General features: G+C 40.6%; 1 protein-coding gene across 1 annotated transcript in view; it reads left to right on the forward strand.

Annotated features, from left to right (window-relative positions):
* Positions 1-4,866, forward strand: part of HSD17B11 (hydroxysteroid 17-beta dehydrogenase 11) — a 38,005-nt gene extending 33,139 nt beyond the window's left edge. The window contains exon 7 of the mRNA XM_059173308.1: positions 3,998-4,866. Within this exon, the coding sequence (XP_059029291.1) occupies positions 3,998-4,088 (91 nt within the window). The 3' untranslated portion in view covers positions 4,089-4,866. The remainder of the gene's footprint in view (positions 1-3,997) is intronic.
* Positions 4,867-12,851: the final 7,985 nt, after the last annotated feature.

Genomic DNA, 12,851 nt, shown 5'->3' on the forward strand with positions numbered 1-12,851 from the left:
TCCAGGTCATGAGGGGAATGTGAAGAGGTGACTTAGGTTAGAAGAGGGAAGGAAGGAAAGAAGGAAACCAGCCAGCCAGCTTCTTGTTCTCTGTTCCTACAGTTGGGCTTCTGCAACATAGTGGGATATCAGGATCGCTTGGGAAAATAATTTTTTTTTGAAGATTTTATTTATTTATTTGAGAGAAAGTGAGAGAGATAGGGGGAGAGAGCACAGGCAGGGAGGAGAGGGAGAAGTAGGTTCCACGTGAGCAGGGAGCTCGACATGGGGCTCGATCTCCTGACCCTGAGATCATGACCTGAGCCGAAGGTAGTCACTTAACTGACTTGAGCCACCTAGGCACCCTGGGAAGATAATTTTTAAAAATAGATGCTTTGGATCTGACCTCTAAAGGATTTAATATAGGATATTTTGGTTGGGACCCAGACATCTGTATTTTAACAGGCAACTGTGACAGGCAGTTGGTTCAAGATTGTACTTTGAGAATGACTTGACCTCGGAACTGAAAAAATTTCAAGAGATCAAAAGCATACATGACACATGTCGGGCTTTTTAGCCTCTTCTGCAAGGAGCTATAGTTGTACATCCCTTAGAAGTTTAGGTGGTAAAACTCAAGGATCTCCTGGGAATAACCAGGTTAAAACCTGTGATGTATTTAGCATTATTTTTGTTACATTTCGTAAGTAAGCACTCAGTGACTATAGTCCTTTAGAATGTAAGTCTATGAGGGAAGGAAGGTCACCTGTTTTCATCACTGTGTGTAACCCCTTTACTTTGAAGAGCTGATGGACATATGGAGGGGGCACCAAAATGTTTGTTGATTTAATAAATTAATTCTATTTCCTAGACCATTACTATAGAGACTCAAATATTGTGCTTTGGAGTTAGAGGAAGCTGTGTTTATGACTTGTTCACCACATGAACACAAAATGAGTTGTTTAACTTCCGGTTTTTTTTTTAAGGTTTTATTTACTTGTCAGAGAGAGAGTGTGTGTGTGTGCACAGGCATGAGTGGGGGAGGGGCAGAGGAAGAACCAGGCTCCATGCTGAGCAGAGCCCAATGTGGGACTCAATCCCAGGATTATGACCTGGGATTATGACCTCAGCCAAAGGCAGACTCTTAACCAAGTGAGCCACCTAGGCATCCCAAATTGTTGAACTTCTTAGAAGCTCATTGTCTTCATCTGCCACATGGAGATAGTAAGACAGTATAGGATCGTGAGAAATAAATAAAATGATGCATTTAAAGTATTTAGTATATTGTAAATACTCAGTAAATGTTATATACAGCTATTATTATTATAATTAACACTGTTATTAGCATTGCCCTGATTTTTCTCTGACTGAATCAAACTTTGGTGCTCAGTTGCCAGGCCTTTTTCAATGCCATCTGGTCAGATGTCTGTATATTCAGCTGATCCTGTACAGCATGGCTTTGAAATGCAGGGGTTCAGAGATGGATTTTTTGTTGTTGTTACAGCACAGTATTGTAAATGTATTTTCTCTTCCTTATGGTTTTCTTAGTAACATTTTCTTTAGTTTACTTTATTGTAAGAATATAGTATAAGGAAGGGGGAAGATAATATAATATAGTGTATAATACATATAACATGTAAATGTGTTATTAACTGTTTAGCTTCTCAATAAGGCTTCCTTCTGGTCAACAGTAGGCTTTTAGTAGTTAAGTTTTTGGAGTATCAAAGCACATGTGTGTTGTGCAAGGTCAACTATAGTTATGGCGACTTACATATTCTGTTTAGATTCTCTCAGTCTTACTGGAATGGGATGAATTCCTCAATATTCTTAAGTACTGGCATATCTCATTCTATTGCCCTCCATCTCACTGTACTCTCAGATACTGTGTTTTTACAAACCGAAGGTTCGTGGTAACCCTGTATCAAGCAACTCTACCAGTGTCATTTTTCCAACACCATTTGCTGACTTCCTGTCTCTGTCACATTTTGATAACTCCTGAACTATTTCACACTTTTTCACAACTATATTTACAGTGATCTGTAATCACCGATCACTGTAATCGGTGATTACAGATCACTGAAAGCTCAGATGATGGTTAGCATGCTTTAGCAATAAAGTATTTTTTAATTAAGGTCTATAGACTTTTTTAGACATAATGCTATTGCATACTTAATAGACTATACTATAGTGTAAACATAATTTTTATATGTACTGGGAAACCAAAAAATTCATTTGACCTGCTTTATTGTAATATTTGCTTTATTGCAGTAGTTTGGCCCCAAACCTGCAGTATAGGGTGGGAAGGGGAAAAAATTAGACCTACTATATGTCCGTCATAAACAAAAAAAATGTTTAAAGCATTTTAGATTAACACATTGATTCTTCACAAGAACACTGTAGAGCAGGCGTTAATTTTTCCATTTTCCCATGGGAAATTTAAACTCACAAGTTAAATAACTTGTTCAGCATTATGCTCAAAACCAAGTGCTTTATCTGCATTTTCATTTAGTAGTTCTCCCTCAGTCTCTCAGTGGAACATTTTAATAATATTTTGAATTATAAAGTATAAAATTAGTTCTGTTCTCACGTCCTTTACAACATCATGTTTCTTATTTTAAAAGACTTTAGCCTCTCAATTCCTCAGTTCTAGGCACCTCCTCTCTCAGATCTTCTGAGAAACACAGGTGTGTATCTGTTTCAAAAATTAAGTATTTCAAGTCACTGCTACCCTAAAGGAGTTGAAGCCTCCTTCCTTTTCTTTTTGAAAAAGAAATGGATTTAGGGATGCCTAGGTGATTCAGTCAGTTAAACCACTGCCTTCGGCTCAGGTCATGATCCCAGGGTCATAGGATCAAGTTCCACATCAGGCACCTTGCTCAGGCAGAGCCTGCTTCTCTCTCTGCCTCTGCCTGCCACTCTGCCTGCTTGTGCTCTCTCTCTCTCTCTTTACGACAAATAGATAGATAAATAAAATCTTAAAAAAAAAGAAGAAGAAAGAAATGGATTGAATTGGAAAGATCTTAGAGGAGTGACTCAGAGTTAAAACTCCTAATCTTAAAACTAATCTTATTTAATATAATACATGGTAAAGGATACACCCAAACTATAGATTACAGATATGTACTATCTCTGTGGGTTGAGAAATTACTGATAACAGACCCTGCTGTGAATGTGGTAATGTCTTCCTTCTCAGTCTTAGGTTAGCTATCATGCAGCACTTAAATCTGTGAGAAAATAGTAGTGAAGGGGAGCAAGAGACAAATCATGCCTTTGGTGTTTAGACAAGGCTTATAGGAGTCCTCATCTGAGGCTCTCCAGAGACCATAGGATGGAAAGCTCCATCCTACAGGCATTTCCATAGTGGATAGATGAGAAAACAGCGCTGTAATGGGGAGACTTTACAAATACCCATTGTTAAGTGGGGACTAGGGCAATAAGACTGAAGTCGGGTTTTTTTTAAGAAATATCCAAAAAACTTCCTTATTCTTAAAGAGAGAAAGAAAGAAAGTAGAAAGAGAAAGGAAGAAAGAGAGTCCAACAAATAGTTTCCTTTTTTTTTTCCTTTTTTTTTTTGTTTGACAGAGAGGAAGATCACAAGTAGGCAGAGAGGCAGGCAGTGGCAGGGGAGGGAGGAAGCAGACAGTTGGTGGGGGGGGCAGGCTCCCCGCTGAGCAGGGAGCCCGATGCGGGGCTTGATCCTAGGACCCTGAGATCATGACCTGAGCTGAAGGCAGAGGCTTAACCCACTGAGCCCCCCAGGTGCCCCAAAATAGTTTCCATCTTATACGTGCCTATTCCTCCTTCCTCTGTTTGTATGTGATTATAGTCCAGTATCTGATTTATACATGACATGTAGCTGCCTCATATATAGAATGTAACTAAAGTTCTTTTTCTTATACAAAAAAATGATGATACATGATAAATGTAAGTATTTTAAAAGAAGAGATATTTTACAAATGCACTTAATGTTAATTTCCTAATTATTTTCATGTACTCCCTTTTTTTTTTCCCCTTTTTTTAGGATCCTTCCGGAGCGTTTCCTGGCATATTTAAAACGAAAGATCAATGTTAGGTTTGATGCAGTTATTGGATATAAAACTAAAGGACAGTAAGTCCTACACTGACTACATTCCACATTTAGTTGATGTAAATACGTATCTTCAAAAATACCAGCTTTCCAAAACATCATTATATTTAAGTAGCATAACTTACATTCTTTTTCATACATTAGCTAAAAATAAATAGAACTGACTTACAAGGGTTAAGTTGATTTGATCTAATACTAATCAGAACTTAAACGAATGCTTAGACTTCTGCTTTTCCTAATTAACTTTTCTTCTTCAGTATCATCTTTTGAGGCCCTGTAGGTCCTCATTTATTATCACTTGTCCTTAAGGTGAAAGCTGATTTCATATAATACAAAGAGGGGAGTATCTTAGGAATTGACCTTATAGAAAATGGAGAAAAGGAACAAAAATAATTTTATAATTTCTAAGATTTCGTGCCTTGTGAAGTCTTTGCAAAATTTGTACTATAAATGTATAAGATATATTTTTATTTCTAATTGTACTTAAATTTTATATAATTCACATTTCCTTTTCTAGTCTCCATAAAAACAAAAACTTCAGGCTCTCTAAATACAATGAAGGACTGTATCTACTGGCATTTCCCAGTGAGTTTCATGTGATGTAAGAAATGTCACTGAAACATTTCATCTTACACATTACCACTCTGTTTCCTGAAAGATGTCTGACATTCCAAAGCCAAACATTTCATCTCAAGGAAACTAGAGATCCACGCGTGTTGCAAGTATAAAAGCATCATTGGGATTTGAGGCAGAGAATTAGGAGAATGTACCCACGGTGGCAACAATAAACAGATTTAAACTTTTGTCTCCATCTTTTCATCTTGAACAGAACTTTCCCTAACCTTCAAATGAAAGGAAAATGGATTATGTAATCAAAGGTCTTTTTTTTTAATACCCAGAAATTTCTCGGATATGATTGATGCTCAGTGTGATGAGAATTTAAGATCTGACCTATAAATGGAAAAACTAAGCAGGCTTGCTGAATTTCTATTGAAGAAAAAATTTTCCAAGATGGTATTAGACACATACACAAATGAGAGAACTTTGGTCCTTGTGTCAGAAGGTCCATACTCAGAAAACATATAAATCAGAATACTCACCCTTGTGAAATAGAGTAAATGGGTCACATTAGGTACATAAACTTCAGGGTTAAAGATCTTAATTCTGTTTCTATACAGAAACATATTTATTTAATATTTAATATTTATTGATTTACCTCCAGGAATTCTGTGTAGCAGGTGAAGTTGAAGGCATTGTTGAAATTCCTGTAGGGAGCAGGAGCCCAGAAGAACCTTAGAGGTTGGAGCCCCAGCTCTGCCGACAGCTTAATGAATACTCTACAGGGTTCCGGGATTTTGTTTTAGGCTGTCAGCATGAAGGTCTCTTCATGAGACTCAGCATGAGACTCTAGGTCTCAAAACTTGTAACATATATTTTAAGTCTCAAGACTTGACTTAAGTCATCTCATCAGTGCCGCTGCGGATTAGAAGGATCATAGGATAATCTGCTTAGGAAGGTTATACCTGAGATTCTATAATGAGAGAATTTCACAGCAGGTATTCCTGCAATAAATTTCTCCCTACCTATCAGATTCCTTCTTGATACAGAGAATCCAAATGCAATTGCTGTCAGACTGCATTCTACATTCAGTGGATATCTGAGTCAGGAATACCTGCCTTCAAAAACGTTGTTACATTTCTTTATTTTTAAGATTTTATTTACTTGACAGAGAGACACAACGAGAGAGGGAACACAAGCAGGGGGAGGGGAGTGGGAGAGGGAGAAGCAGGCTTCTCACGGAGCAGAGAGCCCGATGCGGGACTCGATCCCAGGACTCTGGGATCATGACCCGAACTGAAGGCAGATGCTTAATGACTGAGCCACCCAGGTGCCCCAACACTGTTACATTTAAATAAAATAATTTGAGATTCTTCTCCACCCATGGGTTGTACTGTGGGAGCACTCTGTTAGAGAATTTGTGAATAACCCCAGAATTCATAGATTTGCCTCAACCCTGTCCTGTTAGCAGAGACTCACAGTAGAGGGCAGAGAGTCTCATAAAGTCCGCTTAGAAGTCATCTTTGTTCTTTTCATTAAGTGATTCCTGTCCAGCTTGCCAAGCAGAACAATGAAGTAAGCGAGGAGAACATCTTCAGCAAACACTTCAGGAAGATAACCAAGGCCCCAAATATACAGATAACTTTCCTCTTCTCACAGTAAACATGTTCAGCTCTTAACACACTTGTCTGAAATTAACACTTTGGTGGGGTCTGGCATTAACCATGACTAGAAGTAAGTATTATTTGGATAGTATGTTGACAGAGTGGGACTTGGTCCCTTTTAGGAACATTAACCACATGCTAGCACAGTTTGCCATTTAATTCTCCAGCAATTCTGTGTAGCAGGCGATGTTGAAGGCACTGTTGAAGTTCCCCCAGGGAGATTCTTCCCCAGAAAATCTTAGAGGCTGGAGCCCCAGCTCTGCTGAGAGGTTAATGAATGCTGTAGAGGTTCAGGGCTTTTATTCTCTGCCCTGCTTCCAAAAAAAAAGCTTGCTCTGATTCACTAACATCAGGCAATTACTGCTGTGACTCTAGGTCTGAAAACTTTTAACTGTTATTTGAGTGAATGAATTCTAACTCTGAACCCACGTCTCCACAATTTAGTGGGAAAATTCTTCTCAGCCATCAATAGGGCTACCTCTGAGAGTCACATCAAAATCAAAGAGGCTTACCATGTCTTGGGGTAAACAGGAAAGACTTCTCTAATTGTCAACTCATGGTACTCTGTGGTACTAAACTAAGAACTTGATGTCAGATGGTTTTCTCTTTTGTGGGGTAGGGAAATTCTGACTGTTGGCAAGGAACCAGCCCTCACTGGACACACCATAAAACCTTCCTGAGCCCTCGATATCACCCTGGGAGCCTCGCCATGGGATGACTAGGACTCACTGGCCTTCCCCAGCCCCTTAGAGAATACTCCCAGGCTTGCCTTCAAAAACACTCTTCCCCATCCCTATCCCCAAGCCACAGAGTCTCTCTTGCCAGATACCTGCTTTTTAATGGAAATGAGGATTAGAAAGAGTGAGGAATCAGGTCCAGGCAAAGGGTTAAAACTGACTCTTAGTAGGTCCTCAACACCAGCTTGGCTAGTGCGTGAATAACTAATAAGGATTTTGCTGTGGGGAAGGGGGCAATTATGAAGAGCTTCCTCTCCCAGGCTGGGTGATTGTCTCCCTTGAAGAATTCTGTGTGGTAGACATCGTTCTTCCCATTTTATAGCCCAAAGAGATTCAACAAATTTAACCTTAAATCACACAGCTACTCAGAGGTCAAGATGAGGCACTGGGTGTGGTGCATAAACGATGAATTTTGGAACACTGAAAAGAAATAAAATTATATAAATGAGGGGCTCGTGGGTGGCTCAGTGGGTGAAGCCTCTGCCTTCGGCTCAGGTCATGATCTCAGGGTCCTGGGATCGAGCCCCGCATCGGGCTCTCTGCTCAGCAGGAAGCCTGCTTCCTCCTCTCTCTCTCTCTGCCTGCCTCTCTGCCTACTTGTGATCTCTGTCAAATAAATAAAATCTTTTTTTAAAAATTATATAAATGAAAGAAAAATGAATGCAAGTTTGCTGACCTCACTATTCCAGCATCAGGGGACTTCTTGGAGATTTGAACTATCACCCTAAACCCTCTCTACTTCCTTTTACCCAAGCTTTTCTTGGTATTCAAACAATATTCCAATATTAGCCAATGATAATCTCTGACTAAAGCTCGTTGATCTAGGAATTACTTTAAAGTGAAACAAAATGTTACATGCGGATACCCAAGTATTCTACCTGAAAAAAGTCTAGCCTGGAATGGCCCAATATCACAACAGTCTAAAGTATCCTGAAATTAAAATGCTGAGCCTGAAAATACTGGGATAGTCTTGATCTGCCCTGGACATCACACCCTTCCCCAAAATACATATGAATTCCCACTTGACCATAGATCCAAACTGACCTCTCAAGTTTTTTTATTTTTTCTCTTTCATTTCTTTCTTTTTTTTTTTCTTTTTAATTGGTATAGGGATGACTAGACAATCTAGGGATAGAGAGAGATGTGCCTTTTACTTTCACAGTCTTCCCTATAATTACAAGTGGACTGGTATGGCCAAAAGAGCACTGGGCACTCTAATTCAAGCTAGCCATGCTGGAACCTCCATTTCCTCATCTGTAAAAGGATTTAATTAGACTGTATGATCTCCTCCACTATCTCCATTTCCAATTACATAAATGTCTTATAAACAATACACACAGGGCGCCTGGGTGGCTCAGTGGGTTAAGCCGCTGCCTTCGGCTCAGGTCATGATCTCAGGGTCCTGGGATCGAGTCCCGCATCGGGCTCTCTGCTCAGCAGGGAGCCTGCTTCCCTCTCTCTCTCTCTGCCTGCCTCTCCATCTACTTGTGATTTCTCTCTGTCAAATAAATAAATAAAATCTTTAAAAAAAAAAAAAAAAAAAAAACAATACACACAAAATCTAGCATCTTCTCTAGACCCTCCGTGTTCCCTGACAGAGACTACCAAGTGTCCAAGCTAAAAACCTAGAATTACACCTGCCTCCTTCCCCCGGCTCACCTTTATCCTTCAGCTCACCCAAATCCTCTAAGCTCTGGCACATAACATTCAATATCGGTCATCATTCCCACATATCCAGCCTGAATCTCCCCTCTGAATGCCACACACATAAGCAATCACCTTCTTGATGTCTCTGCAGGTATGACCAACAGGCCTTTCACTCCATGATTTCTGAAACTGAGCGGGTGTCCCAAACCTATTCCAAACCCCATTATTCCAGTTGCTCAGGCCAAAAAACTTAGTGTCATCCTTGACTCCTTCCCCATTCATTACAAAAGCAGTTCTGTTTGCTCTACCTTGAGAATATGTCCAGAATCTTATCACCTCTTATTACCTACCCCCTGCCGCCATCACCTCCTGTTCCCCCCCCCCCCACGTGCAGCAGCCCAAATAATTCTTCATTAAAAACACAAAAATTGTTAAAATAGGCTCTATGCCCAGTGTGGAGCCCAGTGTGGAGCCCAATGTGGAGCTTGAACTCAGGACTCTGAGATTAAGACCTGAGCTGAGATCAGGAGTTGGACACTTAACTGACTGAGCCACCTAGGCACCCCCAGAATGAGTCTTTAAAATATGAGATCATGTCATGCTTCAGCTCAAAATCCCCCATTAGCTTCTCACCTAAAACTTAGAGCTAAAGTCCTTACCATAAATTAGAAGGCCATATGTAATCCAGTCTTCTTACCCAACCTTACTACCTGCCTTAGAGTTCTTCAGAGAAACAGAACCAGTAGGAGATTTCATATACATACATACATACTTAAAAGGAGGGATAATATTTCAAAGAATTGAAGAATTGGCTCACATTATTGAGGGAGGCGAGCAACTCTGAAACCTGTTGGAGGCTGGCAGGCTAGAAACTCTTGGACAAAAGTTGATCCTACAGTCTTAAGGCAGAATTTCTTCCAACTCAGGGTGTCTTAGTCAGTTCAGGCTGTTACAGCACAATACCAAAGACCAGGTGGATTTTAAGCAACTCAAATATTCCTCCCAGTTCTAAAGGCTGGGAGTTCCAAAATCAAGCCACCAGGACTTAGCATCTGGGGAAAGCCTGCCTCCTGTTTCACAGCCAACCAGCCTGTCTTCTTGCTGTGTCCTCACATGGCAGAAGGGACAAGGGAGCTGTCTGAGATCTCTCTTACAAGAATCCTAACCCCATTCATGAGGGCTCCATCCTTTTGAACTAACCATCTTTGCATACCATTACTTTGAGGATTAAGTTTCAATATACAAACATTCAGTCTACAGCACAGACTCCTTCTAGTCCTTGGATGTTCCATGATCTCTCACCTCCCAGTGACTCTACACGTGGTTTCCTGTATCTGGAACATCCTTCCCCTTATGGCCAACCCCTCCCCCATTAGGTCCCATTTATGGCTCAGCTCCCACCCTCCCCCCATCCTCAGGTCTGGTGATGCTCACAGAGCACCTTACATTTAGGACCTTCATAGCCCCTTGTACCTGGTAGAGAGTAAAGAGGCAAGAGATTTCTCTCCTCCTAAGGAAATGGGGAGCCAGAAAACAGAGGTGATCACTGTGTAATGCTTCAACGGTATGATATGAAAGACGGGATAGCAAGCAGGAGTGGAGAGGAAAAGGCTTTCGCAGAATATTTTTACAATGGTAGAGAACAGAAAGTAGTTGAAAGCCAAAGAGACAAGTCCTGTAGGCAGGAAGAAATTGGAATTGATAGGGAAAGAATAATCAGAGGAACAAGGAAAGAAATATTGAGACGTACACTCTAGAGATCAAGACCCTCTCTTTGCTACTATAAGGAAAGAAGTTGGATTGATATGCAGAGGTGAAGCAAGGGGTTTCATAAATTAAAAATACACTGAGAATGGCCACGGTCGCCAAACTGTGGAAAGAACCAAGATGCCCTTCAATGGACGAATGGATAAGGAAGATGGGGTCCATATACACTATGGAGTATTATGCCTCCATCAGAAAGGATGAATACCCAACTTTTGTAACAACGTGGACAGGACTGGAAGAGATCATGCTGAGTTAAATAAGTCAAGGAGAGTCAATTATCATATGGTTTCACTTATTTGTGGAGTATAACAAATAACACAGAGGACATGGGGAGATGGAGAGGAGAAGGGAGTTGAGGGAAATTGGAAGGGGAGGTGAACCATGAGAGACTATGGACTCTGAAAAACAACCTGAGGGTTTTGAAGGGGCGGGGGGGGTGGGAGGTTGGGCAAGCCAGGTGATGGGTATTAAGGAGGGCACGTATTGCATGGAGCACTGGGTGTGGTGCATAAACAATGAATTCTGTTACACTGAAAAGAAATAAACAACAACAACAACAACAAAATATGCTGAGGCTGAACATGGAGCTTGTTTGGATAGAAACTAGGCTCTGGGGCACCTGGGGTCATGAACCCAGAATCCTGGGATAGAGCCCAGTCAGGCTCCCTGCTCAGTGGGGAGTCTGCTGTTCTCTGTCCCTCTGCCCCTCCCCACTGCTTGTGCACTCGCTCACTCTCAAATAAATATATAAAATCTTAAAAAAAAAAAAAAAAAAGACAAACTAGGTTTAGGAGCCTCAAGAAATTCATAAGACATTTAAGATTACCTAATACTGCTTTATCAGTTTGGCAATCATAGAACCTTTGACGATGTACTAATGAGCTCTCCAAAAAGGAGGGAAGAAGTATTTATTTGAAGAGATTTTTTAAAAATTATTTTAATTGACATATAATGTATTATTTGCCCCAGGGGTACAGGTCTGTGAATCATCAGTCTTACACATTTCATAGCAGTCAGCATAGCACAGACCCTCCCCAATGCCCATAACCCGGCCACTCTATCCATCTCCCCCACACCCTAGCAGCCCTCAGTTTTGTGAGATTAAGAGTCTCTTATGGTTTGTCTCCTTCCCGCTCCCATCTCGTTTCATTTTTTTCCCTCCCTACCCACCGTGACCCCCCGCCCACCTCTCGAATTCCTCATATCAGAGAGATCATATGATAATTGTCTTTCTCTGATTGACTTATTTCGCTCAGCATAATACCCTTTGGTTCCATCCACGGCATTGCAAATGGCAAGATTTGGGGTGTTTGTTGGCTGCTAGTATTCCACTGCATATATATACTACATTATTTGAAGAGATCATATTCCTCAACTTGAACATGGCAGACTACTATAGTTAGACTAAGCAAACAGTGGCTTATAGTAATGTACATAAATCCTCTTTCTCATTTCATGGTCTCCAAAGAAAGAATGGTATTTCCTCATAACCAAGGTTCCAAACTCTCTGTCCCTGTGTATTTGACTAATTTAGGTCATTTAAGTGAGGTCATGCAATATTTGTCCTTTCGTGGCCCTCATTTCACCTTGCATATTTGGAAGGTTCATGAATGTTGTAGTGTGTATCAGAAATGCATTCATTTTTAGAAAGGAATAATATGCCCTTGTATATTTTAGAAAGGAATAATATGCCCTTGTATATTTCTAATACATTTTGTTTATCCATTCATCCGTTCACGGACACCTGAGTTGTTTCTACTCTGGCGGTGTCGGAAGTCATACCACTTTTACTGCTTCTCGGCCTTTTGGCTAAGACCAAGTGCAAGTCGTACCACTTTTTTTTTTTTTTAATATTTTATTTATTTATTTGAGAGAGAGAGACAGTGAGAGAGAGCATGAGCAAGGAGAAGGTCAGAGGGAGAAGCAGACTCCCCGTGGAGCTGGGAGCCTGATGCGGAACTCGATCCCGGGACTCCAGGATCATGACTTGAGCTGAAGGCAGTCGCTTAACCAACTGAGCCACCCAGGCTCCCTCAAGTTATACCACTTTTAAGTGCAGTCTTGGCTCCGGAGCTAATGCTCATTCCCATAGCATCACAGAGGGAACTGATTGCTTTATAGAACCTCCAATCTCCTCTAAACTTAAGAGGTTTTCAGAGAAATTAGCACCTCCTGTAAAATAAGTAGTTCACAGAAATATTGATGCTGAGCTTTCCTGAATAAATGAATCACACTAGGGTTGGTTGGCCCATATTTAAGTCTCCTAAAGATAATATCTTTCCTTTCTCCTTTTCCTTCAATTAAACACACACACACACACACACACACACACACACACTGGTTTACAGAGAGATATCAAGAGATGAGCAAAACACCATTAGCTGATGCACTCTCTCTGGAATTATTTCTAGAGGG

Source organism: Mustela lutreola, chromosome 1 (assembly GCF_030435805.1).
Source record: "Mustela lutreola isolate mMusLut2 chromosome 1, mMusLut2.pri, whole genome shotgun sequence".
Classification (NCBI taxonomy): Eukaryota; Metazoa; Chordata; class Mammalia; order Carnivora; family Mustelidae; genus Mustela; species Mustela lutreola.